Raw genomic sequence first — 26,556 nt, 5'->3', positions numbered from 1 at the left:
TCACAGCCTATATTATCTTCACTAAAATATAAATGAGTAGCCTGTGTGACATAGCCTATATAGGCACACATATCAACTATGTGTCCCTTTGCTCTGAAATATAAGTAAACTGCAGTACTGGTAAAACTTTTTGCATATACATAAACATTAAGCTACACATAAAGCATGTTTCTGAATGCTGACCATGGTTTTGTATATAGCCTTCATGTTTCAGTTTATTGAATCATTTTGAATAAATATTTTTCTCCTCTCCTGATGCCATATAATACTCCCCAGGGTAAAAGGGGGAAATACCCTGAGATTCATGATCATAAAGACAAAATGTTTCATGTGTATCTAAATGAATCTGGAGCTAGAAACCAGCCTAGAAGTAAAACTGAAAAGGGGGCTCAAACGCCTAGACACGGCCAAGGTCCCCACCTCCATAAGGGCCCATAATACACCTATATACATACATATAATTTGTGAATTTGTTTCTTGACTGTAGTGCCATGTGCCTGCATGTTGTTGCTTTGGCTCAGGAGACCCCTAGCGGGTTAATCCGTTCATTATCCCTATTACTTAAGACAATTAACAGTCACCCTGTCATGTTACCATCTGTATTGCTGGGAAAAAAGCATGTTGCATGTGTGAAATAAATTCATAAATGACAGTAATGTACATAAAATGTGGTTTAAATAAAAAATGTTGTCCCCCTAAAATGGGGGAAATGCCCAACCATAATATGTAACTTGATCACGGGGGAGCTTGAAGTCCGATATTATTAATTAATCAGTATATTTTAGGCTGTTTTTAGCTGATTTTAGCTATCAGGCAAAGCAAGGCGTACATACCACAGAGCTTAGCTAAAACATTAGGTGCTTTATGAACAATTTTTATTTGAAACAACGCCAAAGATCATATGACTCTCAGCTCTACCTATTTATACATTTACTCAGGAGAAGCAGTAAATTGCATAACACCAACACCGATGAGTTACAAATATTCGCGCTGGAAAGCCATTATTTTATTCCGTTATCTAATTTTGAGTCAGGCACCTCGTGGTCAGCTTCGTCAAACAGAAACATTTGGGGTCCTTTTACTTCACGTGTGCGTCTGCGGCTCTGCCATCGTGAGAGGAAACCATGCCGAAGTCAAAGAGAGACAAGAAAAGTAAGAAAATATCCGTTGAGCTTGCGTTATGTACAAACACATTAAGCAGATAAGCATGGTAACAGGTTGTTTGTTTGTAACGGCTGTCCGTGACTACAGAAAACTAACGTGAGCGAGGAGATAGGCTAACGTTAGCTTCTCCTCATGAGGGAAATAGCAGCGAATGTACTGAGTACACTGAAGTTAGGTTCCGATTCACAAGTTTAACTAATCAGAAACTGCGCTTTAAAAAGATCAGCTTCTTTGAGGTAATGTGGCCCAGGTTTGACACCAGGCCTACGTATAGGCCTGGTTTTTATTATAAAATTATAATAAAAATTGAATCAGACTTCTGAATGGCTTAACATACACAGGGATCCTGAAACAGTGAGATCAGTTAAACTCATTGCTCGCTGCTTTTCACGTGTTCTTCTTTTCAGTTTCATTAACGAAGACAGCCAAGAAAGGGCTGGAGTTAAAACAGAAATTAATCGAGGAGGTGAGTTTTTTTTTTTCTCTGATCTCCTGTCAGCTGTATTTATATTGTGCTAATAATATGCTATAGTTTGCTGAAGCTGTTGACATGTTTCACAATACATCCTCATGCTTTATATCTTTTTAGTTACGGAAATGCGTGGACACCTACAGAAACTTGTTCATATTCTCTGTGGCCAATATGAGGAATAACAAGCTGAAAGACATCAGGACAGCGTGGAAACACAGCAGGTAAAGACACCAGAACCAGCCAGTTGGTTTGACATTTCAATGAATTTAAAGGTGCACTCCTAATTTTTTTACACATGGAGGTCAGTGCATTTGTACAATGTGTGAAATAAGTTGTATAATATCTTGCATTGTTCCGGGGGGACCTTTTTTTTAATGTCATCAGGGTTGTCTCGGGGCATGTACTGTGAAAGTTGTCGACTTTTATCAGTCAGGGAGAATCTAATTTTAAATATTATAAAGTTGCATTAGAGGAATTGTAGATTACTTGACCCATATTAGAGACTTGTTAGGATATCTGGAATACTTCTGCTTTCTGTCTTTTGCAATTCTCCCAACTTTACTGCAGTACCACTTGCACGAGTTTCACAGGAGACAGTTTAACTGGTCTATTTTTGGTTCCACAGATTCTTCTTCGGCAAAAATAAAGTCATGATGGTTGCCTTGGGTAAAGGAGAAACAGATGAATACAAAGATAATTTGCACAAGGTAGGTGAGATTTTAAAGAGTGGTGTCAAGCTAGAAAATGTCACGATAACCACAATTACCTATTGCATATGCTTGAATTCTTATTGCCTTTGATAATTTGCAGGTCAGCAAGTATCTGCGAGGAGAAGTGGGTGTACTGTTCACAAATAAAACAAAGGAAGAGGTACAAGAGTAAGTATCACTTCACAGACCATTGCTGTAGTGATGAATCCTATAGTCCTCATAAATTTTCTAAATTCTGTTCTCTATTGACAGGTACTTCAGTCATTTCAAAGAGACAGATTACGCACGGGCAGGTAACCAGGCACAGATGGACATAACTCTGGAGGAGGGACCCCTGGAACAGTTTCCTCACTCAATGGAGCCCCAGTTGAGGCAGTTAGGACTCCCCACTGCTCTCAAGAAAGGCAAGATTAAAGATGTTTGACTGCAAAGAGGAAAAGTTACCACTAACAGTTACTATCGGTCAGTGTTTCGTATCAGTAAGATATAGTGGTCACATTTTTCTACTGTTATTCTAGGAGTGGTAACACTGCTGAAGGACCACGAAGTCTGTAAGGAGGGAGATTTGCTAAGTCCTGAGCAAGCTCGTATTCTGGTGAGTTTCTGACTCTTTCACTTCAGAGTAATGACAGTGACATGCAGTGTTGTGTTGCATTTGATTGGCTGTTTAAATTGGCTTTTTTTTTGCCCACAGAAACTCTTCAGTATCGAGATGGCAGAATTCAGGGTGCAGATCAAATGTATGTGGAACTCAGAAACAGGCGAGTTTGCGAACTTAGCTGGTGAGGAGGAGTCTATGCAGGAGAATGAAGATGAAGATGATGATGATGATGCAGAATAAAACATCTGCATGGGCAGGTGTTTGTACAGATATGTTTTTAAAAGTCATTTTTTGCCAACCCCAACTCCAGAGGGACATTGAAACCATTCATCCTCCCTATTCGCCCTGCATTTTAGCTTTGGACTGAATTGTTGTTCAGAAAACACGCTGGTGAGTGGATTCAAGACTCAGCAGTCTTGTACATGTAATTATCTTGATGCCGCTTGCATTGTCAAGATTTGTCAACATAATGACAAAAAGTTTTGTATTGCAATCAAGCACATACTGCTTTATGTGTTAGACCAACCCAATTGATGCTTTTTGTGGGTAAGACAAACATTTTGTTTTTGTGAGAAAATGTCTTTTTAATGTAACAGTTTAATTAAGGCAAGCTCCAGAAAAGCGTATTTCTCCTTGAAAACATATCTTGTCATTTTTAAATTTATATAATAACAATGAAGTGCTGTAGCATATTAACATGTAATGGTTTCCAACTGATCCATTCAAAAGAAAACAACTAATTTCAAGGGTGATTTCAGGAAAAATTTACAATTTAGTAACTTAGCGGAATGGGGCTTTAGCAGATCTATTCTCTGTAAAAAAAATTTTTTTGAACATTTGATTGGACTCTAATGGAGACTTTGGCTCTATGGTAAAAAGAGGGCCCTTATCGGAAGTAGTTTGGACACTCGTGGGCCACAAGATTCCAGGCTTCGTTGAAGGCAGCAACCACTCTCTCATCCAGAGGACCCTCCTCTGTAGCCACCAAGTTCTGTTGAAGTTGCTCCATGCTTGACATGCCAATGATGACTCCATCTCCAAGCTCACCCTGTAACCGCAGACGATGCAGCAGTCAGAGAAAAATGATACTGTCAAACCACAACATGGTTTTGATGAAGGTGCATTTAGACTTAAACTTAGTTTCAAGTTGACACATTTTCCAGCTAAGCATCAATTCAACCTTTTACTCTGTAGAGTTGAGGATAGATATAAAATAATTGACCACTGACTATTAATTCAGCACTGACGTGAAATGAGAGAGAGATACTATATCTACCATCCCTCCAAAACTTTAAAAGTTTGATATTATGCGGTGTATTGTAATCTTCCCCAAACTGACAACTCACAGAATATTATATCAAGCCACTGCAGCTTTCCATGCATAGTAGGTACCTTAAGTTGGGAGTGGTGGTACATCCAGCGCATAGCAGCAGATGTCAGGGTGGGTTTTTCTGAGCCATACACTGTCTCCAAGGCCTTCAGAACCACATCTATGGCCTGGAAATGACTCTGCTTCCAGTATCTTACACAGAAGAGGACAGTCACAGTTAGCTTTCTGAGTTTTATCAACATACAGATGTACCAGCTATGCAGCAACATGAAACACGTTGCTTGTTCTTGACTGCAGGTCATTTACCTGTCCCGATATATTGTGGCCCAGCTGTTACCAAAGAATCGTCCAGCAGGCTGGGAACCATCTTTGTCTTCGTAATGATATTTTCCTGTCAGAAGTCCACCTGACAGAGGAGGAGTAATGCCAGAATTCAAGCTAAAGTTATCTAGGCTTCAACTGTTTAGGTACTCAGTGCTGTCACTCATTCAAAATGAAGGTATTTCATACATTTTGAGAAAACATTATTGTTAAAAATAAGAGTAGGGGTCTGCAGCCACGTCTAAGAAGGTATACTTTGCACTGACTTAGGCACAGCAGTTCTTTGAGGTACAGTGAATGCTGGTGTCAATATGCTAACACGCTAATGTTAAGCTGGTATACTCAGGAGAAGTAAAAACTTGGATGGATCACTAATACATTAGGACTGAACACCTGGGAATCATAAATGTTTGCACAAAATGTCACGGAGTGACTGAGTACACACCCTAGCTGCTATCATAGCTTAAAACATAAAAACGTACTGTGCTAATGTCACATTAAAACATAATGTGACATTGGCTGTGATAAGAGGTGACACATTTATCACCAGTCCTCTTTGGAATAAAACAATTTAAATGCTGACTGTAAGGTGCACCACAGAAACCAGATAAACAGCACCTGCTAAAGGGTTGTATGCGTAGAATCTCATTCCATTGTATCTCAGACATGGCAGCAACTCTTTCTCAGCCTGTCTTGTAGTGGCATTGTACATCCCCTGTGAAAGGTTGTAAGAGTCTGAGTTAAGATACAAATAATATTCAAAGAGATTAAATCAAAGTGAAAGTTTAGTAAGCAAAGAATGAATGATAAAATGTAGTTAACTAACACCTTGTAAGAGGCACTGGTACCACTTTGACCTCTTATTTACTCTAAAATTACAGAACTGATTGGAGATGAAACTATAGCGTCTAGAATACCTGATAAACAGTGGGAACAATCCAGTTGTTGTGTCTGCAGATGCACACAATTTCAGCCACTTCCCACGATGCATAGTTTGACAGGCCAAACTCCTTGAATTTTCCCTGAGGATAATTTTTTAAAACACGGAATCACATTTAATGTGATTAAATATTGTCACATATGCAAATAGTATCTCTATATGATATGTACAGTATCATCAACTGATTTTACCTCTTTGTGTAGTTCATTGCAGGCCCTCAGAGTATCCTGGATGGGGTTTTGATGGTCAGGGGCATGGAGGTAGAAAAGGTCCACACAATCGGTCCGCAGCCTCTGAAGGGAGGTTTCCAGCTGGGAGCGCACACCCTCTGGCTTCAGCGTATTCCCTTCCCAGGGGCTTGCCTTGGTCGCGATGCTTACTATCAAACAATGAATTCAAAATATGACATTTGAAGGTTTATTGCAGTAAACACAACTAGGGGTTGTCTTTAGTTTTTTTTTTTTTTTTGCAAGTATAAAACAAACGATGTGGGAGTTTAGAAAGTACTAAGTTGTTTGCATGAAAATATTCATTTTAATTTGTATAGCATATTTATTACTGATATTATTTGTGTGATGTGCTGCTGTGTGTGATTATGATTAAAATAAGCTTTTAGGGGACTAGTTGTTTTACAGATAAAACAACCGGCCCCTCAAACAAAGTACTGGAAGGCTGCAACCAACAATCATCTTTATCATCAAAAGGTCTAACAGTCGTTGTCTTTAGTAATTCGAGTCAAGTAAACGTCGGCCTATGGTTGGAAGGGTCTTGGGTCTTTTTTTTTTGTTTTTTTGATTCCCATAATTCCAAGCTGGTGCAGATGGCACCGTCGGTGTCTAACACAAATACTGGATTTTCTCAGGTGTCATTAGACACCGACGGTGCAGATGGCACGGAGATTCATGTCTCCTATGACCGTCTCTGACTTCCCACCCACATAAATGAAGGCTGTGTCCAGCTGTTTGTGTCCTCTGTCCAGAAAAGCCTGCACCATCTCCAGGCTCTGCTTGGCATCAGCGCGACCACCAAACGCCATAGTTCCCAGTAAGGAAACAGGCCACTTCGTTTGAGACGACGACATGTTCTGACGAGCCACAAATCTCGGTAAGTGTCTGAGCACGTCTTTGATAATGTGGCTGTGTCAGAGCTACAGTAGCGAGCAACACGACGAAGAGCAAAGGTCACCTTTGTAGTGGTGATTAGGCAGTGTCCTAAAGTTTCTTAAGCTGTGTAAAACGCAACATGTGCTATAAAATCACGTTGGTTATTTGGCTTCTTTGCTTTGCTGTAGCAGAGGCAGTTCAAAGTTTGTTTTCTGTTACTACTTCCTGTTGTTTTAGACCGACGTTAATATTTATTCAAATCTTTTCGTTGCATCACGCGTAGAGCATTTCTCACACTAGAGATGGCATGTACTTCTTATGTTTAACCACAGGGTGTCAGCAGATCACCATCTTTTGTAGGATACATGCTCATCAGTTTCTCCTGCCTTCGGCAGTCAGCTCAGATATGCAGTCCTGATATGCAGTAGATGTGATAAGCTAAATGCCTGGATGGTGAGTGAAAGTAAATGTTAGTTATCTGGACAAGTGTAGAATTATCCATTAAATCTGACACAAACAAACTTTTCAACAAGAATCTACTGAGTTAAAGCCAGTATGTTGGTATTGCCATTTACAGCAGTTGTTCAGGGACTGTAAGGGGTTGTTGATGCAAAGTTGGATTTCCAATCAGGCAAGGTGGGCAGCAGCCCTGTGGCCCCTGACACCAATGCACGGGCAGGTAACCAGGCACAGATGGACATAACTCTGGAGGAGGGACCCCCTGGAACAGTTTCCTCACTCAGTGGAGCCCCAGTTGAGGCAGTTAGGACTCCCCACTGCTCTAAAGAAAGGCAAGATTAAAGATGTTTGACTGCGAAGGGGAAAAGTTACCACTAACAGTTACTATCGGTCAGTGTTTCTTATCAGTAGAACGTAGTGGTCACATTTGTTCTACTGTTATTCTAGGACTGGTAAGAAGATAAGAAAATCCTTTATTAGTCCCTCAGTGGGGAAATTGCATTTAGCAACAGCAAGGGTACAGTAAGTGAAAGTAAAATATAAGTAAGACCAATATGGCCAGAACAAGATTAAATAAACACTATTCCAACAGTAGAATAAATAATAAAGATACTAAACTAAGAAAATAGCTGCTGTAAAAAATAAAATATAGATACATAACACTGTTGAAGGACCATGAAGTCTGTTAGGAGGGAGATTTGCTTAGTCCTGAGCAAGCTCGCATTCTGGTGAGTTTCTGACTCTTTCACTTCAGAGTAATGACAGTGACATGCAGTGTTGTGTTGCATTTGATTGACTGTTTAAATTGGCTTTTTTTGGCCCATAGAAACTCTTCAGTATCGAGATGGCAGAATTCAGGGTGCAGATCAAATGTATGTGGAACTTGGAAACAGGCAAGTTTGAGAACTTAGCTGGTGAGGAGGAGTCAAACATTTTGTTGAAAAACAAAAGACAAACATTTTGTTGATGTGAGAAAATCTCTTTTTAATGTAACAGTTTAATTAAGGCAAGCTCCAGAAAAGCGTATTTCTCCTTGAAAAATTATCTTGTCATTTTTAAATTTATATGATAACAATGAAGTGCTGTAGCATATTAACACGTAACACGTGGTTTCCAACTGATCCATTCAAAAGAAAACAACTAATTTCAAGGGTGATTTCAGGAAAAATTTACAATTTAGTAACTAAGCGGAATGGGGCTTTAGCAGATCTTTTTTGAACATTTGATTGGACTCTAATGGAGACTTTGGCTCTATGGTAAAAAGAGGACCCTTATCGGAAGTAGTTTGGACACTCGTGGGCCACAAGATTCCAGGCTTCGTTGAAGGCAGCAACCACTCTCTCATCCAGAGGACCCTCCTCTGTAGCCACCAAGTTCTGTTGAAGTTGCTCCATGCTTGACATGCCAATGATGACTCCATCTCCAAGCTCACCCTGTAACCGCAGACGATGCAGCAGTCAGAGAAAAATGATACTGTCAAACCACAACATGGTTTTGATGAAGGTGCATTTAGACTTAAACTTAGTTTCAAGTTGACACATTTTCCAGCTAAGCATCAATTCAACCTTTTACTCTGTAGAGTTGAGGATAGATATAAAATAATTGACCACTGACTATTTATTCAGCACTGACGTGAAATGAGAGAGAGATACTATATCTACCATCCCTCCAAAACTTTAAAAGTTTGATATTATGCGGTGTATTGTAATCTTCCCCAAACTGACAACTCACAGAATATTATATCAAGCCACTGCAGCTTTCCATGCATAGTAGGTACCTTAAGTTGGGAGTGGTGGTACATCCAGCGCATAGCAGCAGATGTCAGGGTGGGTTTTTCTGAGCCATACACTGTCTCCAAGGCCTTCAGAACCACATCTATGGCCTGGAAATGACTCTGCTTCCAGTATCTTACACAGAAGAGGACAGTCACAGTTAGCTTTCTGAGTTTTATCAACATACAGATGTACCAGCTATGCAGCAACATGAAACACGTTGCTTGTTCTTGACTGCAGGTCATTTACCTGTCCCGATATATTGTGGCCCAGCTGTTACCAAAGAATCGTCCAGCAGGCTGGGAACCATCTTTGTCTTCGTAATGATATTTTCCTGTCAGAAGTCCACCTGACAGAGGAGGAGTAATGCCAGAATTCAAGCTAAAGTTATCTAGGCTTCAACTGTTTAGGTACTCAGTGCTGTCACTCATTCAAAATGAAGGTATTTCATACATTTTGAGAAAACATTATTGTTAAAAATAAGAGTAGGGGTCTGCAGCCACGCCTAAGAAGGTATACTTTGCACTGACTTAGGCACAGCAGTTCTTTGAGGTACAGTGAATGCTGGTGTCAATATGCTAACATGCTAATGTTAAGCTGGTACACTCAGGAGAAGTAAAAACTTGGATGGATCACTAATACATTAGGACTGAACACCTGGGAATCATAAATGTTTGCACAAAATGTCACGGAGTGACTGAGTACACACCCTAGCTGCTATCATAGCTTAAAACATAAAAACGTACTGTGCTAATGTCACATTAAAACATGTGACATTGGCTGTGATAAGAGGTGACACATTTATCACCAGTCCTCTTTGGAATAAAACAATTTAAATGCTGACTGTAAGGTGCACCACAGAAACCAGATAAACAGCACCTGCTAAAGGGTTGTATGCGTAGAATCTCATTCCGTTGTATCTCAGACATGGCAGCAACTCTTTCTCAGCCTGTCTTGTAGTGGCATTGTACATCCCCTGTGAAAGGTTGTAAGAGTCTGAGTTAAGATACAGATAATATTCAAAGAGATTAAATCAAAGTGAAAGTTTTGTAAGCAAAGAACGAATGATAAAATGTAGTTAACTAACACCTTGTAAGAGGTACTGGTACCACTTTGCCTTCTTATTTACTCTAAAATAACAGAACTATTTGGAAATGAAACTATAGTGTCTAGAATACCTGATAAACAGTGGGAACAATCCAGTTGTTGTGTCTGCAGATGCACACAATTTCAGCCACTTCCCACGATGCATAGTTTGACAGGCCAAACTCCTTGAATTTTCCCTGAGGATAATTTTTTAAAACACTGAATCACATTTAATGTGATTAAATATTGTCACATAGGCAAATAGTATCTCTATACGATATGTACAGTATCATCAACTGATTTTACCTCTTTGTGTAGTTCATTGCAGGCCCTCAGAGTATCCTGGATGGGGTTTTGATGGTCAGGGGCATGGAGGTAGAAAAGGTCCACACAATCGGTCCGCAGCCTCTGAAGGGAGGTTTCCAGCTGGGAGCGCACACCCTCTGGCTTCAGCGTATTCCCTTCCCAGGGGCTGGCCTTGGTCGCGATGCTTACTATCAAACAATGAATTCAAAATATGATATTTGAAGGTTTATTGCAGTAAACACCGCTAGGGGTTGTCTTTAGTTTTTTTTTTTTTTTTTTTTTGCAAGTATAAAACAAACGATGTGGGAGTTTAGAAAGTCTTAAGTTGTTTGCATGAAAATATTCTTCATTTTAATTTGTCTAGCATATTTATTACTGATATTATTTGTGTGATGTGCTGCTGTGTGTGATTATGATTAAAATGAGCTTTTAGGGGACTAGTTGTTTTACAGATAAAACAACTAGTCCCCAAAACAAAAAGTCCCTCAAAAAAAGTACTGTGAGACTGCAACCAACAATCATCTTTATTATCAAAAGGTCTAACAGTCGTCGGTCTTTTTTTTTTGATTCCCATAATTCCAAGCTGGTGCAGGTGACACCTGAGAAATTCCAGTATTTCTGCCCCTGATGTACCTGTTTTGGGGAGATTCATGTCTCCTATGACCGTCTCTGACTTCCCATCTACATACATGAAGGCTGTGTCCAGCTGTTTGTGTCCTCTGTCCAGGAAAGCCTGCACCATCTCCAGGCTCTGCTTGGCGTCAGCGCGACCACCAAACGCCATAGTTCCCAGTAAGGAAACCGGCCGCTTCGCTTGAGACGACGACATGTTCCGACGAGCCACAAATCTCGGTAAATGTCTGAGCACGTCTTTGATAATGTGGCTGTGTCGGAGCGTGCACCGTCCTCCGGTTGTTACCCACTGCATGCTACGGTAGCGAGCAACACGACAAAAGGGCAAAGGTCACGTTGGTAGTGGTGATTAGGGAGCGTCGTAAAGTTTCTTAAGCGGTGTAAAACGCAACATGTGCTATAAAATCACGTTGGTTATTTGGCTTCTTTGCTTTGCTGTAGCAGAGGCAGTTCAAAGTTCGTTTTCTGTGACTACTTCCTGTTGTTTTAGACAGACATGTTAATGTTTATTCAAGTCTTTTCGTTGCATCACGCGTAGAGCATTTCAACAAGAATCTACTGAGTTAAAGCCAGTATGTTGGTATTGCCATTTACAGCAGTTGTTCAGGGACTGTAAGGGGTTGTTGGAAAAGTTACCAATAACAGTTACTATCGGTCAGTGTTTCGTATCAGTAGAATATAGTGGTCACATTTTTTTCTACTGTTACTCTAGGAGTTGTAACACTGTTGAAGGACCATGAAGTCTGTAAGGAGGGAGATTTGCTAAGTCCTGAGCAAGCTTGCATTCTGGTGAGTTTCTGACTCTTTCACTTCAGAGTAATGACAGTGACATGCAGTGTTGTGTTGCATTTGATTGGCTGTTTAAATTGGCTTTTTTTTGGCCCACAGAAACTCTTCAGTATCAAGATGGCAGAATTCAGGGTGCAGATCAAATGTATGTGGAACTTGGAAACAGGCGAGTTTGAGAACTTAGCTGGTGAGGAGGAGTCTATGCAGGAGAATGAAGATGATGATGATGATGCAGAATAAAACATCTGCATGGGCAGGTGTTTGTACAGATATGTTTTTAAAAGTCATTTTTTGCCAACCCCAACTCCAGAGGGACATTGAAACCATTCATCCTGACTAGCTGTGCTGACCCTGGACTCTGTGTAATATCTCCCTATTCGCCCTGCATTTTAGCTTTGGACTGAATTGTTGTTCATAAAACACACTGGTGAGTGGAGTCAAGACTCAGCAGTCTTGTACATGTAATTATCTTGATGCCGCTTGCATTGTCAAGATTTGTCAACATAATGACAAAAAGTTTTGTATTGAAAACAAGCACATACTGCTTCATGTGTTAGACCAACCCAATTGATGCTTTTTGTGGGTAAGACAAACATTTTGTTGATGTGAGAAAATTTCTTTTTAATCTAACAGTTTAAGGCAAGCTCCAGAAAAGCGTATTTCTCCTTGAAAACATATCTTGTCATTTTTAAATTTATACAATAACAATGAAGTGCTGTAGCATATTAACATGTAATGGTTTCCAACTGATCCATTCAAAAGAAAACAACTAATTTCAAGGGTGATTTCAGGAAAAATTTACAATTTAGTAACTTAGCGGAATGGGGCTTTAGCAGATCTATTCTCTGTAAAAAAAATTTTTTTGAACATTTGATTGGACTCTAATGGAGACTTTGGCTCTATGGTAAAAAGAGGGCCCTTATCGGAAGTAGTTTGGACACTCGTGGGCCACAAGATTCCAGGCTTCGTTGAAGGCAGCAACCACTCTCTCATCCAGAGGACCCTCCTCTGCAGCCACCAAGTTCTGTTGAAGTTGCTCCATGCTTGACATGCCAATGATGACTCCATCTCCAAGCTCACCCTGTAACCGCAGACGATGCAGCAGTCAGAGAAAAATGATACTGTCAAACCACAACATGGTTTTGATGAAGGTGCATTTAGACTTAAACTTAGTTTCAAATTGACACATTTTCCAGCTAAGCACCAATTCAACCTTTTACTCTGTAGAGTTGAGGATAGATATAAAATAATTGACCACTGACTATTAATTCAGCACTGACGTGAAATGAGAGAGAGATACTATATCTACCATCCCTCCAAAACTTTAAAAGTTTGATATTATGCGGTGTATTGTAATCTCCCCCAAACTGACAACTCACAGAATATTATATCAAGTCACTGCAGCTTTCCATGCATAGTAGGTACCTTAAGTTGGGAGTGGTGGTACATCCAGCGCATAGCAGCAGACGTCAGGGTGGGTTTTTCTGAGCCATACACTGTCTCCAAGGCCTTCAGAACCACATCTATGGCCTGGAAATGACTCTGCTTCCAGTATCTTACACAGAAGAGGGCAGTTACAGTTAGCTTTCTGAGTTTTATCAACATACAGATGTACCGGCTATGCAGCAACATGAAACACGTTGCTTGTTCTTGACTGCAGGTCATTTACCTGTCCCTATATGCTGTGGCCCAGCTGTTACCAAAGAATCGTCCAGCAGGCTGGGAACCATCTTTGTCTTCGTAATGATATTTTCCTGTCAGAAGTCCACCTGACAGAGGAGGAGTAATGCCAGAATTCAAGCTAAAGTTATCTAGGTTTCAACTGTTTAGGTACTCAGTGCTGTCACTCATTCAAAATGAAGGAATTTCATACATTTTGAGAAAACATTATTGTTAAAAATAAGACTAGGGGTCTGCAGCCACGTCTAAGAAGGTATACTTTGCACTGACTTAGGCACAGCAGTTCTTTGAGGTACAGTGAATGCTGATGTCAGTATGCTAATATGCTAATGTTAAGCTGGTACACTCAGAAGAAGTAATACATTAGGACTGATCATCTGGGAATCATAAATGTCTGCAGAAAATGTCATGGACTGACTGAGTGACTGAGTATCTACACACCCTAGCTGCTATCATAGCTTAAAACAAAACACAAGAGGTGACACATTTATCACCAGTCCTCTTTGGAATAAAACAATTTAAATGCTGACTGTAAGGTGCACCACAGAAAGCAGATAAACAGCACCTGCTAAAGGGTTGTATGCGTAGAATCTCATTCCGTTGTATCTCAGACATGGCAGCAACTCTTTCTCAACCTGTCTTGTAGTGGCATTGTACATCCCCTGTGAAAGGTTGTAAGAGTCTGAGTTAAGATACAAATAATATTCAAAGAGATTAAATCAAAGTGAAAGTTTAGTAAGCAAAGAATGAATGATAAAATGTAGTTAACTAACACCTTGTAAGAGGCACTGGTACCACCTTGACTTCTTATTTACTCTAAAATAACAGAACTATTTGGAAATGAAACTATAGTGTCTAGAATACCTGATAAACAGTGGGAACAATCCAGTTGTTGTGTCTGCAGATGCACACAATTTCAGCCACTTCCCACGATGCATAGTTTGACAGGCCAAACTCCTTGAATTTTCCCTGAGGATAATTTTTTAAAACACGGAATCACATTTAATGTGATTAAATATTGTCACATAGGCAAATAGTATCTCTATACGATATGTACAGTATCATCAACTGATTTTACCTCTTTGTGTAGTTCATTGCAGGCCCTCAGAGTATCTTGGATGGGGTTTTGATGGTCAGGGGCATGGAGGTAGAAAAGGTCCACACAATCGGTCCGCAGCCTCTGAAGGGAGGTTTCCAGCTGGGAGCGCACACTCTCTGGCTTCAGCGTCTTCCCTTCCCAGGGGTTGGCCTTGGTCGCGATGCTTACTATCACACAGTGAATTCAAAATATGACATTGGAAGGTTTATTGCAGTAAACACAACTAGGGGTTGTCTTTAGTTTTTTTTGCAAGCATAAAACACAAACGATGTGGAAGTTTAGAAAGTACTAAGTTGTTTGCATGAAAATATTAATTTTAATTTGTCTAGCATATTTATTACTGATATTATTTGTGTGATGTGCTGCTGTGTGTGATTATGATTAAAATGAGCTTTTAGGGGACTAGTTGTTTTACAGATAAAACAACTAGTCCCCAAAACAAAAAGTCCCTCAAAAAAAGTACTGTGAGACTGCAACCAACAATCATCTTTATTATCAAAAGGTCTAACAGTCGTCGGTCTTTTTTTTTTGATTCCCATAATTCCAAGCTGGTGCAGGTGACACCTGAGAAATTCCAGTATTTCTGCCCCTGATGTACCTGTTTTGGGGAGATTCATGTCTCCTATGACCGTCTCTGACTTCCCATCTACATACATGAAGGCTGTGTCCAGCTGTTTGTGTCCTCTGTCCAGGAAAGCCTGCACCATCTCCAGGCTCTGCTTGGCGTCAGCGCGACCACCAAACGCCATAGTTCCCAGTAAGGAAACCGGCCGCTTCGCTTGAGACGACGACATGTTCCGACGAGCCACAAATCTCGGTAAATGTCTGAGCACGTCTTTGATAATGTGGCTGTGTCGGAGCGTGCACAGTCCTCCGGTTGTTACCCACTGCATGCTACGGTAGCGAGCAACACGACAAAAGGGCAAAGGTCACGTTGGTAGTGGTGATTAGGGAGCGTCGTAAAGTTTCTTAAGCGGTGTAAAACGCAACATGTGCTATAAAATCACGTTGGTTATTTGGCTTCTTTGCTTTGCTGTAGCAGAGGCAGTTCAAAGTTCGTTTTCTGTGACTACTTCCTGTTGTTTCAGACCGACATGTTAATATTTATTCAAGTCTTTTCGTTGCATCACGCGTAGAGCATTTGTCACACTAGAGATGGCATGTACTTCTTATGTTTAACCACAGGGTGTCAGCAGATCACCATCTTTTGTAGGATACATGCTCATCAGTTTCTCCTGCCTTCGGCAGTCAGCTCAGATATGCAGTCCTGATATGCAGTAGATGTGATAAGTTAAATGCCTGGATGGTGAGTGAAAGTAAATGTTAGTTATCTGGACAAGTGTAGAATTATCCATTAAATCTGACATAAACAACAAACTTTTCAACAAGAATCTACTGAGTTAAAGCCAGTATGTTGGTATTGCCATTTACAGCAGTTCAGGGACTGTAAGGGGATGTTGATGCAAAGCTGGATTTCCAATCAGGCAAGGTGGGCAGCAGCCCTGTGGCCCCTGACACCAAGGGTCCCTGCATGTGAGTGTGATTATTCGTGAATTTGTTTAGCAGTTTGCACCAGTAAAGTACAATATCAACTCTGTTAATTGTCACAGGACTGATTGGACTCTGGACACAATTAGAATCAGAATCAGAATCTTCTGATTCTGATTCTAATTGTCACAGGACTGACTGGTCTCTGGACATAGTGGAGCTGCCATGGGTAGTCTGCTGTGTGCATGTCTCTTGACTGATTACTTGGAGAAGATATGTTATACACAATGCTCAGAGGATTTTGGAGGGGTGTCAATGTAGGTTCTGCTCCTGGCTTCCCAGCAGGTGGGTCCAGCCTTGGATACAGGAGCTTTAGAGCCTAGAAATAAACAAATAAAGCAAGTCGATCACCCTATGACTCATTCTGCTTGTTTTAGTCAAAAAATGACTTTTGTTATATGTCCCGACTTTGGCAACGCATTTTTGTATAAACTCGGATATGTCTGAGAGCCCCTGATGTAATCAAAACAACATGCTGCATAGCTGTTTTCCTCGGAGGCTGCACGGACAGCGGTGACCCGGGACTCTTTGGGGTCATGAACACACATGCGTGCAATGAAATCTTTGTTTGGAGAGCAGCGGCGGTCAGTCCTGGCGACTGACCCTTTGACCGCACCATCAGCTGTTTGCCCTGTAGAATGGCCACTGGCTCCTTCAGACCATCCCTTGCTTCAACCCCAGACATCCTCTGTTGCTCCACAGGCAATTGTATATCCCTCCGTTTTCTTAGATAATCCCACCTAACGTGAGTAGTTTGCATCATCCTTCTTACAGACCTCTGTGCGTCAAAGCTGGGTGCGCGCATAGTTCGGTGCGCACAGCTTTACGCTCTCTCGTTTCATCAATACTTGCTCAATGACCCAAATAAACGCCACGTGGTTGGACGAACGGAAGCTCTAGTTAAATACTGTCCTACCAGGTAATGCAAACGTATAAGTACATGTCTCCAAGGAAGCATTATTATGAGTTTTTTTCTGACTTGCCTAATGTCAGTAAATAGTTTAAATCTGAACCCTAAGAAACTTTTTGTTTCATTCAAGTCTCTGCGTTTGTCAGTGCACTTTAGCCGGCTTCGTCTTGTGTGACTTTCAGGGGCTGTTGAAGCTGAAGCTCTGAATAATAGATGGCACTCTTTGCCCCCCCCCCCCAAACCCTGCCATCATTACCAAGTCAATGGAGGGAGGCAGAAAGCGCACAGCCTCTACGAGTCGTTGCCCGTCAGTCCAACATCTGCAGTGAGGAAGCGTAGGTGAGCTGCAGATTTCAAGTCAGTGTCACACACCGGCTGAGAGCGAGAGAACACACGGCGTGTGATGGCTGTGTCATTTTTGGTCAGCGGTGGTCATTTCCACGCGGAGGATCCTATACGCGCTTTTTAAACTTATTCAAGACCGCTTGGATTTTTTAAATTTACTTTTTTATTTATTAGAGGAGTTGTGTTTTGTAAACATCTGAGTCATACTCATGAATGAGTTTGCCATTAACTCATACTTTTTGTTTAATACTGTACTGTAATCAGGAAGATGAAAATGGATAGTGTTATTTTTTCTTTTTTCCTAATATTTATTAAAGAGGCTCACACATTGCGTTATGACATCGCCAACAATCTTCAGTCCTATATGTGAGTAACCGATTTCCTGTATGTTGTAATTTACTTATATTTAGTTAGTACATAGATTCTTTTAGAGACAATGTTTACTCTTCATCTTTACTGAAATGTTTTTACAGCCTAACATTTCCTCTGAAGTTTGTGCGTGAGAAAACTGCTAGTTCACCTGCACATGCACAAACTTGTGCCAAAGACTCAACCAGAGGCGGAAAAACTGAGGCTTGTGAACTATTTTCCTCTTGTTTCATAGATATCAAGCAGCTGATCTATTTTGTAAATGCTGGAAGGTTCAATTTGATGTTGTGCGCTCTCATCATGGTCTTTATTTGCGTCCGTGGATAATATCACTGTAATTTACATGATTATATACTGGCTCCATGTGGATTGGGTTTGTACTGCATTCCTAACTTTGTCAGAGGCTGTTTGTTTGAAGCCCCTTAAAGTGAAGAGCCAGTCAATTTAAACCCCCAAACAGTAAATACAGAGCATGAATTATGTGAGAAGAGTTTCTCTGCTGTTGTCTGCCACGAACAATAAGGTCTTTCATATGCAATAATGTGTACAGGTGGAGGTGATAGTGATTTCTATTGTTTATGAGATGAGCAGCTGGATGTTGTCTTAAGATTCCTGCTGATCTCCGTATGCCGAGCCTTCCTGTCTGTCCTTGGAGAGTTACCAAAGGAGTAAATGTTTCAGAGATCGTGTTGCACTTTTTTTTTCTGTCTGAGAGTCCTCAGTCTGCTCAGTGCAGCGAATGGTGTGAAGACATCAGTCGCACCTCAGCCTGTTAACCCAGACAGACTTTGTGGAAGAGGGTCAAAACATCACAGTTGCTGGTTTTTATTGTATTTTACCTCGGGGTGAAAATGTTAACTTTCTCCTCTTTCTGCTGTCATTCATTGTCATATACGTACAAGTGAAAACATGTATATTCTACTGTATTACCAGTAAAAACGCTATACATATTTCATGTGAATTGTCAGGAAAATTGTGGCATGGTTTTGTTTTATTCATTTAATTTGAAAATATTGTGCAGTGAAGTGGTAACTGGTAACAGAGGTCGTATTTCATATGCTTTTGTTTCCCAGCAAACCTGGCTCACATCTGAAACATTTTGATCTTGTCTGGTTATAATTTTTTTTCTTTTTTTGATTTTTAGTTTTGGAAAGGAAGAATTTTTTTCTACTTTCATGTCCACACCACCCCCTAAAACACATTCTGATAACAGATAAATATTGATTTTAAGCTGAACTACAGGCTGGATCTTGTGTTTTGTAGCTCAGCATTGTGAAGGGTGATATATGAGGAATTCCCCTTAAGTCTTTAAAAATACCAAAACCAGACAGCTTGAGGAGCCTTACACCTCAAAACAGTTAATGCCCTCACAGGCCTTACATTGCCTTATTCGAGCTTTGTCCATATATCTTTGATGCACCATTTCTTACAGTGCTCATAAATTCCCCTGCTGCCATTTGTACATCTGTAAAAACACTGCAGAACATTTTGACACGTTAAGCATTTTTACCACTGTTTTCATTCCAGGCCCAACGTGTGCTTGGAGAGGGAGGTGACGCTGGTCGCCCAGAGGCAGCCGTGTGTGCAGGCCTTCACACGCATGGTTAAAGTGTGGAAGCAAGGCTGTGTGGGTCAGTCATGGTGCATGGGATACGAGAGAAGGTGAGTAATACACCTCATTTGCCGTCTGTCTACTCCTCCCTTTCTGCAGTCAAAACCTCTGATTCTGCTGTTATACAACCACTACCGACCTCACCTACAGGGGATGTAGTGCTGTGCTGATTTGTTGGCTACAACAAAGCATTAATTAATGGCTTTGCGTGGTTTCCCTGAGTCATGCTATCAAAAGAATTTAGAGACGACATGATCCTTCACTGAACTCCATCTCCAAACGGTATCAAACAGGATGAGGTCTGACTCCCTGATCTCCTCCTTCCTCTTCCCCCTTCATCTCTCTCACTCTTGTTCTGTAATCACTGCTTTGAACCTCTCGTACAGTTAAGTGCAAGGTGTAGCCCCACTTCACCGCAGTTACCATCTATTTAACATGCAGACGTCTCTGCAGCCTACATTCCTTTGAAGGAGAGTCCTAATGCTAACACTTTAGCCTGTCTCTCTGAGTCAGTTTGAGTGAGTTTCTCACTGCACCGCTCACGCTCGCTTTTTCCCCGTTATTCACCATGTAACAAAGTCAGAGCCTTTGAAGACAGTCAAGGCCACAATTACTCGCTGCACACAAAACGTGTTCCCACAATGCATAATGACTGTGGAGCAATGATAGGGGTCCCAAAGTACAGGGATAGGCAATGTTCTCTGAAGTGTGAGTCCACCAGTCTCACACTTTAAAAGTCTCTGTCTAAAGAGTCTGGGAGAATGTTTGCTAAACATTAGACTGCATGTTACTTAAAAGACTGGGAAACGTTTGAACAGATTACGTGTTTATTTTTCCTAATCTACTGATTATTCAACCACATGGAAAATTAAGAATATTTGCCAAATATTAAATGGGATAATCCTTTTGTGTACATGTCTGGTTTCACACACCCATGTGTATTCACTACTGTTTTACAATGCAATACTGCAAAAACTCTTATATGTTGTCAGTTCAGCAGGTTTGACTGAATGTTTTTAACTGTGTTGTGTCATTTTAACAGGACGGCATACTACACAGCATACAGACAAGTGTACAGACAGGATTATCAGACTGTGTACAAGTGTTGCCCTGGATGGTCTCAACTTAATGGAGAGGCGGGTTGTCTTTATCGTAAGTGTACTCATTCCTCGCATTTTTCTGTTTTCTATCTCTTAAAAAAACTAAAGGAAATTCACATTTATGAGGTTTTTCACTGGTTGTGACCTTTTTGTGCAAAACAGAGAAAATACGCAGGTAAGCATGTTTACCAAAGGGCAATATGTCTCTTCCTGACTCAGCAGGAGGACGGATGCTTCAAACATCACCTCACCACTGGCACAGACATCTGAATGAAAGGTTTTCAGAGAAAGGTCAAAAGGGTCAAGAGGTGCTTTGCCTGTCCAGTCTCTTCAGCAGATGTTATCAGTCAGTGCCATGTCCGCAGCACTTGTGTTGTTACAACAGTCCCACAAGGTTTAGATGTGTTGAAAGAGTTTTAAGTGTCTACATTCTCTCTCAAGTTGGATTTGCGTTGTAGTATCTTATTCTGATCTCAACAAAAAATAATTACAATCTGAGTGAGGTCATGGCTCTTCAGCACTCTTCTAGTTTTTTATAGATACCCGGTCTGGCATTTAGTATTTGTGACATACTTTACAGTGCACAGTATAGCTCAAAATGTTCCCTATGTTGCTGTAGTTCCATGTTAAAACCTTGGCTCTTATCCACACACAGCCATACCACTCTTCTCATTCAGAGGTGTGACATGGCAGTGCAGGTCAGAGGATTGCATTATGGAAATGAAAATGGACAAGCCCATCCAGTGTTTACCCCAACCAATTACAGTGGAGACCCCAAAACAATGTCCGTCAGTAGGGACCGCCTGCTGATTTTTACAAAAAGGAGAAAGGAAAAACAAAAATGAATTGCCATAACTCCGACCCATGGGTCCATGTATGGGCAAGTAGATCTGCTGGTCACACTGAAGCTGCCAGGAACTCATCTCCTTGTGGATAAGCTTAGCTTCACACCGCTGAGACCAAGAAGCCTCCTTTGATGGGATTTTACAGCCAGTGATCCAGATTGCATAGCCTGCATACCATGGGCAGACCCCTGGCAAAGCCCTCCTGTAAACAGTTTGTCCCTTGTCCGGTTGACAGGTTCCCACTTCCCTGTCCTCCGTGCCCTGCCTGGAAACGCTTTGTGCTTAATGCTCAGCCCTCACACTCCTAGTACAGATACATTACTCTGTAGGGATAGCCCTCTGATGGGAAGTGGCTGGGCTGGGGAGCAGGAGAAGATCTCCTGGATGTGCCTGTCATCAGTGTCTTATTATGGCATCAGTGCTCTCTTCAAAGAGCTCTTTGTTTCCAGGGAGAAGGTTACAGTATTAAATTATACAAGGAAGAATTACGCTGTCTTCTCTTCAGTGCGTCTGGTTTGTTTTAAAACACTCACAAAGAAATGTCTTAAAGAGACATCCCTCAGGACTGCCCAGTGTCTCCCCTCACTTAAGAGGACGGGGTGGGGGGTGAGGGGGTTGTTTCTCTTTTCGCGTGACAATGGCTACTCTCTTCAACGTGAGGCAGGGCTTTTATCTCTGTAACCAAAGACGTGGCAGCACTTTGAGATGAGACAAACTAATCACCCTTTTCTCTGAGCCATTGAACCAGGATAAAAGGAAGCTCACACCACAATCCTCCCTGTCCCACTCCTGCGCACTTTGCTGTGCGCTATCTGCACTGTACCTCAGTCAGCACAATACAATCTGTGGGGCTGTTTTCAACAGCACCTCCAACATCCAAAAGGAAAAATCTGCTTTGCAAAATCTACAGCTTGAGCAAATCCCCTAAAAACCCCCAAATGAGGGGAAGATGGGGAAGATGGGAATGCTTTGTGTTGAGATAGTGATTTAGTGTCTGGCACCAGTGGTCTCTCTTCCTTCTTTCTCTCTGTGTGTGTTCCCTAATAAAATGTCAGTGTAAGGTAATTAGGCTAATGGCCTGTGGTTATTGTGAGGAAGTTAAGTGGAATTGAGGGTCAAATTCTGTTGAAGCTGCAGCAGACACAGTGGCTTAGAAGTGGCTGCAAGTTTAGTAGTTTGTCCTTCCTTTAGTTCAGCTATGTATATTCTCTCACTCTATATCCACCCATTGTACAGATGTTGACATCCTCTAACAGCATGTTGTAATTCATAGATCCAGTTGTTTTGCTCTCCAGCATTCTTTGTATAATTAGCCACATATTTGGAGAAATAATATGCCACAGCACAGCAAACGTCTGATTATTTTCAGTTTTTCTTCCGCTATTTTCACCCTTTCCCTCTTGTTTTCCATATCTTACTGTTTCAGGCTACTATCATCTAATTATGAATGTTTATGAGTTTTCCATTCATAGAATAGCATTGATTCAGAGTTCCTGAGTGGTTTGCAAATAACTGAGATTTGGAGTTTTTGTTTTCCAACATCTGACGTTTTCCAGCATTATTGCACAAAGAATGCTCAAAGTGGAGAGTCAAACTGAAGCTTTTGTTGTGTTTTATTTTATCATACAGCATGGGTGTGTTGTGCAGAAATGAAAGAAGCTACATTTCACAATTAATTTCATTTTCAGTTAATCAGCAAATTACTTTTTTGATTCATCGTTCAGTCTGCAAAATGTCAGACAAATGGGAAAAATACCCATCACATTTTTCCAGGGTTTAAGGTTGTGTTTTCATGTCTAGTTTTGTTAAACCATCAAAAATGACTTTTGAGCAAATCAATTAATCAATTATCAGAATAGTTCAAAATTTATTAGCTGTCATATATATTTAAGATCTTAGAGCTGCATCTATTAAAAGGTTTTATGATACATCTAATGACTTCTTGTCTAAAAAAAAAAAAGTAAGCCACGTGACTTGTGGAGGCAGTGTGGAGTGTTTGGAAGCTCCCCAAGTTCAGCTGAGGTGACTTTTGTGTGTTTTGTAAAGACTCCATTTGGCTTGATGACTATGTGGTTCTCCTAAAGGTGAAGAGCTCTTGACTTTGTGATGGCGACTTCCTCCGCTTTAAAGTTTGGAGTGCCACTCAATCAGTGAGTTAAACCTTTTACCTCAGCGAGTAGCCACGGGCTGGGTGAGGATGGACAGGGTTAGCCAGCAGTGGAAACAAGCAGTTATGCTGATTGACGGCAACAATAAGCTTTGTGACAGGGGCTGAGGAGCAGGGACAATGGCTCCTCCAGTTTGTCGTCCTCGTTAACTGCTGAATAGGAACTGGCCCCCTTTTGTGGTGGGACTAGGCTGGCGAAGGTAGCTACATGTGAAATAGGCCCAGTAGCCAGAAAAGAGGAAATGGTCCTCTGTATGTCCATGGGTGGTCTTTATATGTATGTGTGCGTGTGTGGTTCATGGAACACAGCAACAACTATGTCAGCGGTCATGGGGACCACATTGTGCATAGCTGAACACAAATAGACAGAGATCCAGACACATACAGAGAACCAGACAGAAATCAGCCAGCTGAGACGTAACATGGAGCATTACACACCAAAACAGTGGTGTAATTTAAATTGTTTATTCCATCAACACAAAGCCCCTGGTTACGCTGACGTAGTCCTTTTGATCTAATGAGTAACTGAGTACAGCAAGGAAGTAAAGTCAGCAGAGCACTCAAAAGTAAACTACCACATTTTTTTTAAAGTTTGTGGAATTGCAGTTAAATATCAGACTTTGAACCAGTACCAGTTTACTCAACACCTGGAGGTCTGTTTGATGCCGTCCATGCTAACTGGAAGAATTTGTAATGGGATCAGATTGTAGAATTACACTTGATTACGAGTGCGACGCAGTACGAGTCTGCTGAGCAAACATGACTCTCATGCTCCTCAGACAGTAGGCACAGACCCAAAGAAATTGCATGACATTGCTGGACGGTTCCAGGTTTGGATGTCTTTCCAGATGGTGAACTTGGCCGTGCAGAAATAAGTCAGGATGGCCTCCTGAACTGCTGTTGAATACTGCTCTAGGCACAAAGACTAGTCTTTTCCTCTTCCTTTAACGGCTTCCCATGCTAGACAGAAGCAATGTTGTCAAGCTCCAGACATCGATAAGGACAACTGTTTAGGACCGACAGACCATATTTTTAAAACCCAGGTCAAATTTGGGATGGTTAAGTTTAGGTTATATGGTGTGTACAGCCATACATACCACGACATTGTTTTGCACTTAGAAGCAATGGTGTATGTGGTGGAATAAATGAGGCTACAGAAAACCCATATGTTCAACTGGCCTGTATCCATTCATATATTTTTGCATATACAAAATGTTTCCTGTTTAGTCTGGGTGATTTGCATGCCGCTATCCCGTCCAATTCACATCCCATCAACTGACACATTAGAGAGGGAAAGTGAGGAAATGTATCATGTAGTGGGCCAAATACTGAATATATGACATCAGGGTATGTTTTTTATATCATGTTTTCTCTTTGTGATCTGACCAAATGTAAATATTGTTCTACTTTCTACTTGGAAATTGGATGACAGGAAGTGTGTTATGTAGTTGTAAAATATGAATTAGAATGCAGGAATAGCCCCAGATATTCTAACTGCAGGGTCTTGCACACATTTTTGCTAAGCATCGTTGTGCCTCCTTTGTCAAACTGACCTAGTGTCTAGCTCAAATGGTATTTAAATCTTTCAAAGAAACCTGTCAGAGATCATCTGACATAGCTCGCCCTGGTTTTCATAGGAATTCTTTGAAATGACACATTCCTCTGCAAAGCAAAACATGATTTGTTGCCTCAAAATACAGTGCTTGGCTCAGCGCGTACCAATTATGGCACCAAACGGAGCCCTGAGCGCAGGCCTTTGTGTCTGTGAATTGCCCTAAATGTGGTCTCCCTGTGGGTCGCACTCTGGGGGTTAAACAGATCGACGGAGCCTAAACAAACACAGGGCTGCCTCTGTGTTGATGTGGTCATCCCCTTCAGAAGCTGTAAGGGTGACACCTGCTCCTTGGTTTTCAGTTTCTCGGCGCGAGTCGCTGACCCCTGCTCTGTCTGTCTCTTCTTTTTGTGGAAGCTGCTAATCCCCTCAGAGAAGGTGTCTTTGTAATAGAGTTGAAGCATTCACAGCGACAGATGAGAGTGAGTTTTATGCCACGCTGCATGCCACATTAAGGAATTATTTCAGGGAAGATTAAGCAGGGGCTCAGGATGGGGGCGGCCCAGAAATGCCCTGGTTAGCTGCCAACAGTCCTGTGTCTCACATCTCAGAAGGGGGAATGTACATTCCCCTTGCTGTCTCTTAGCCATGCTACCCTGAAGTGACTCTGAGAGACATCTGACCTTTTACTTTGTTGCTGGTGATTTAGCTCATTTAAAATTTTTCTTCACCACAAATTAGGAATGTCTCATTAATTTGATCTCTCACAGCTGGTGGTAATGTCATTGTCCTGAAGAGTTTGGATCTAGCTGAAACTGTGCACTTAAATCTGACCACTGAGTAATGATTTTTTTCCTGCTTGTCTGTCATCTGGTGCTTTCACCATATCAAAATTCCCTCATATTAGATAATAACAGAGGTCAGTGGTTATGTTACTGTTTGCTGAGGTACTACAGCGTATCATCAGCTTTTGCCGCCACTCAGTATTGAGGAGCTGAAAGCCACTAAAGGCAGGTTAGCAGTGGTGATATGGTCTTCCTGTTGGAGTAGGATTTCAGTGGCTTCACAAATTGGGTAAAATGAATTATTAGTTATAGAGCCCAACATGGATTCATGATGTTTGCTCGGGTGTCCTGTGTTATGTGAGGGAGACAGCAAGAAAGACACACTGTTTTGGGTTGTGTTTTGTACAGTGTAGTGTGTGCGCACATGTCTGTATATGTGTGGGTTATTTGTTGTAGACTCCCTGGATGGTCCAACTGTTGAGCAGGTGTCTGAGGATGGGGCCAGATGACAGGCGGATGTTTAGGCTGAGCTCCGGTCTCCAAGGAGCTCTGTAAATCTAGTGAGAAGCATGGATGAAATTGCTTGGGCTCATCTGAGATTATTAGAGATCACTTCTTCATGTCCTCCTCCTTTGTCTGGAAATGTTATGTTATTCCCTGTGGCTGACATGATACAGTTGAAATCAGACTGTAGATACATTTCAGCCAGCTTATGTTTTCACACCCTGAAGCACTTTCTCATTTCCTCAGCAGAGTATTGTGCCTTATCTGGTTTTAAAAATATTTGGAGTAGAAATTTAGATGTAATTACAGGTAAAAATAACACTTCTTCTCATGTCTGTGTAGGTTCTCATTTGT

General features: G+C 41.2%; 5 protein-coding genes across 5 annotated transcripts in view; 2 read left to right on the top strand and 3 right to left on the bottom strand.

The window, feature by feature from the left end:
* Positions 1-1,075: 1,075 nt before the first annotated feature.
* Positions 1,076-3,637, top strand: mrto4 (MRT4 homolog, ribosome maturation factor). The gene is made up of 8 exons (XM_041032925.1): positions 1,076-1,152; positions 1,572-1,630; positions 1,754-1,857; positions 2,262-2,343; positions 2,447-2,514; positions 2,599-2,750; positions 2,865-2,941; positions 3,041-3,637. The coding sequence occupies exons 1-8, from the start codon at positions 1,125-1,127 to the stop codon at positions 3,185-3,187; spliced, it is 717 nt and encodes a 238-aa protein (XP_040888859.1). The 5' UTR covers positions 1,076-1,124; the 3' UTR covers positions 3,188-3,637.
* A 104-nt stretch (positions 3,638-3,741) lies between these two features.
* LOC121178660 (aflatoxin B1 aldehyde reductase member 4-like) lies at positions 3,742-11,363 on the bottom strand. Its single transcript, XM_041032924.1, has 8 exons — positions 10,898-11,363; positions 10,265-10,452; positions 10,051-10,155; positions 9,752-9,848; positions 9,122-9,221; positions 8,878-9,007; positions 8,310-8,533; positions 3,742-3,770 (listed from the first exon to the last, which is right to left on the bottom strand). Exons 1-7 carry the CDS (start codon positions 11,190-11,192, stop codon positions 8,372-8,374), a joined length of 1,077 nt encoding a protein of 358 aa, XP_040888858.1. The 5' UTR covers positions 11,193-11,363; the 3' UTR covers positions 3,742-3,770; positions 8,310-8,371.
* LOC121178985 (aflatoxin B1 aldehyde reductase member 4-like) lies at positions 3,765-6,950 on the bottom strand. Its single transcript, XM_041033527.1, has 8 exons — positions 6,937-6,950; positions 6,424-6,674; positions 5,730-5,917; positions 5,516-5,620; positions 5,217-5,313; positions 4,584-4,683; positions 4,340-4,469; positions 3,765-3,995 (listed from the first exon to the last, which is right to left on the bottom strand). Exons 1-8 carry the CDS (start codon positions 6,948-6,950, stop codon positions 3,834-3,836), a joined length of 1,047 nt encoding a protein of 348 aa, XP_040889461.1. The 3' UTR covers positions 3,765-3,833.
* A 523-nt stretch (positions 11,364-11,886) lies between the features above and the next one.
* On the bottom strand, positions 11,887-15,502 carry akr7a3 (aldo-keto reductase family 7, member A3 (aflatoxin aldehyde reductase)). The gene is made up of 7 exons (XM_041032923.1): positions 15,064-15,502; positions 14,445-14,632; positions 14,231-14,335; positions 13,932-14,028; positions 13,356-13,455; positions 13,112-13,241; positions 11,887-12,767 (listed from the first exon to the last, which is right to left on the bottom strand). The coding sequence occupies exons 1-7, from the start codon at positions 15,356-15,358 to the stop codon at positions 12,606-12,608; spliced, it is 1,077 nt and encodes a 358-aa protein (XP_040888857.1). The 5' UTR covers positions 15,359-15,502; the 3' UTR covers positions 11,887-12,605.
* Positions 15,503-17,292: 1,790 nt separating this feature from the next.
* The window catches only part of megf6b (multiple EGF-like-domains 6b), a 100,730-nt gene continuing 91,466 nt past the window's right edge, over positions 17,293-26,556 (top strand). The window contains exons 1-3 of the mRNA XM_041033902.1: positions 17,293-17,634; positions 19,165-19,299; positions 20,292-20,401. Of these exons, the coding sequence (XP_040889836.1) occupies positions 17,537-17,634; positions 19,165-19,299; positions 20,292-20,401 (343 nt within the window). The 5' untranslated portion in view covers positions 17,293-17,536. The remainder of the gene's footprint in view (positions 17,635-19,164; positions 19,300-20,291; positions 20,402-26,556) is intronic.

This window comes from Toxotes jaculatrix, chromosome 3 (genome assembly GCF_017976425.1).
Source record: "Toxotes jaculatrix isolate fToxJac2 chromosome 3, fToxJac2.pri, whole genome shotgun sequence".
NCBI lineage: Eukaryota > Metazoa > Chordata > Actinopteri > Toxotidae > Toxotes > Toxotes jaculatrix.
The sequence above is the reverse complement of the archived record's forward strand: the minus strand, read 5'-3'. Positions and strand labels throughout refer to the sequence as shown.

Excerpts from the sequence above, each read along its gene's own strand:
- LOC121178660 (XM_041032924.1), bottom strand. The coding sequence starts at position 11,192 with ATGCAGTGGGTAACAACCGGAGGACGGTGCACGCTCCGACACAGCCAC. Across the intron at positions 10,453-10,897 it reads CATGAATCTCCCCAAAACAG|TAAGCATCGCGACCAAGGCC; the intron begins GTACATCAGGGG and ends ATTGTTTGATAG. Across the intron at positions 9,222-9,751 it reads CGCATACAACCCTTTAGCAG|GTGGACTTCTGACAGGAAAA; the intron begins GTGCTGTTTATC and ends CTCCTCTGTCAG.
- akr7a3 (XM_041032923.1), bottom strand. The coding sequence starts at position 15,358 with ATGCAGTGGGTAACAACCGGAGGACTGTGCACGCTCCGACACAGCCAC. Across the intron at positions 14,029-14,230 it reads TTGTTCCCACTGTTTATCAG|GGGATGTACAATGCCACTAC; the intron begins GTATTCTAGACA and ends AACCTTTCACAG. Across the intron at positions 13,242-13,355 it reads GCCACAGCATATAGGGACAG|ATACTGGAAGCAGAGTCATT; the intron begins GTAAATGACCTG and ends CTTCTGTGTAAG.
- LOC121178985 (XM_041033527.1), bottom strand. Across the intron at positions 5,314-5,515 it reads TTGTTCCCACTGTTTATCAG|GGGATGTACAATGCCACTAC; the intron begins GTATTCTAGACG and ends AACCTTTCACAG. Across the intron at positions 4,684-5,216 it reads CGCATACAACCCTTTAGCAG|GTGGACTTCTGACAGGAAAA; the intron begins GTGCTGTTTATC and ends CTCCTCTGTCAG.
- mrto4 (XM_041032925.1), top strand. The coding sequence starts at position 1,125 with ATGCCGAAGTCAAAGAGAGACAAGAAAA. Across the intron at positions 2,344-2,446 it reads ACAAAGATAATTTGCACAAG|GTCAGCAAGTATCTGCGAGG; the intron begins GTAGGTGAGATT and ends GATAATTTGCAG. Across the intron at positions 2,515-2,598 it reads ACAAAGGAAGAGGTACAAGA|GTACTTCAGTCATTTCAAAG; the intron begins GTAAGTATCACT and ends CTCTATTGACAG.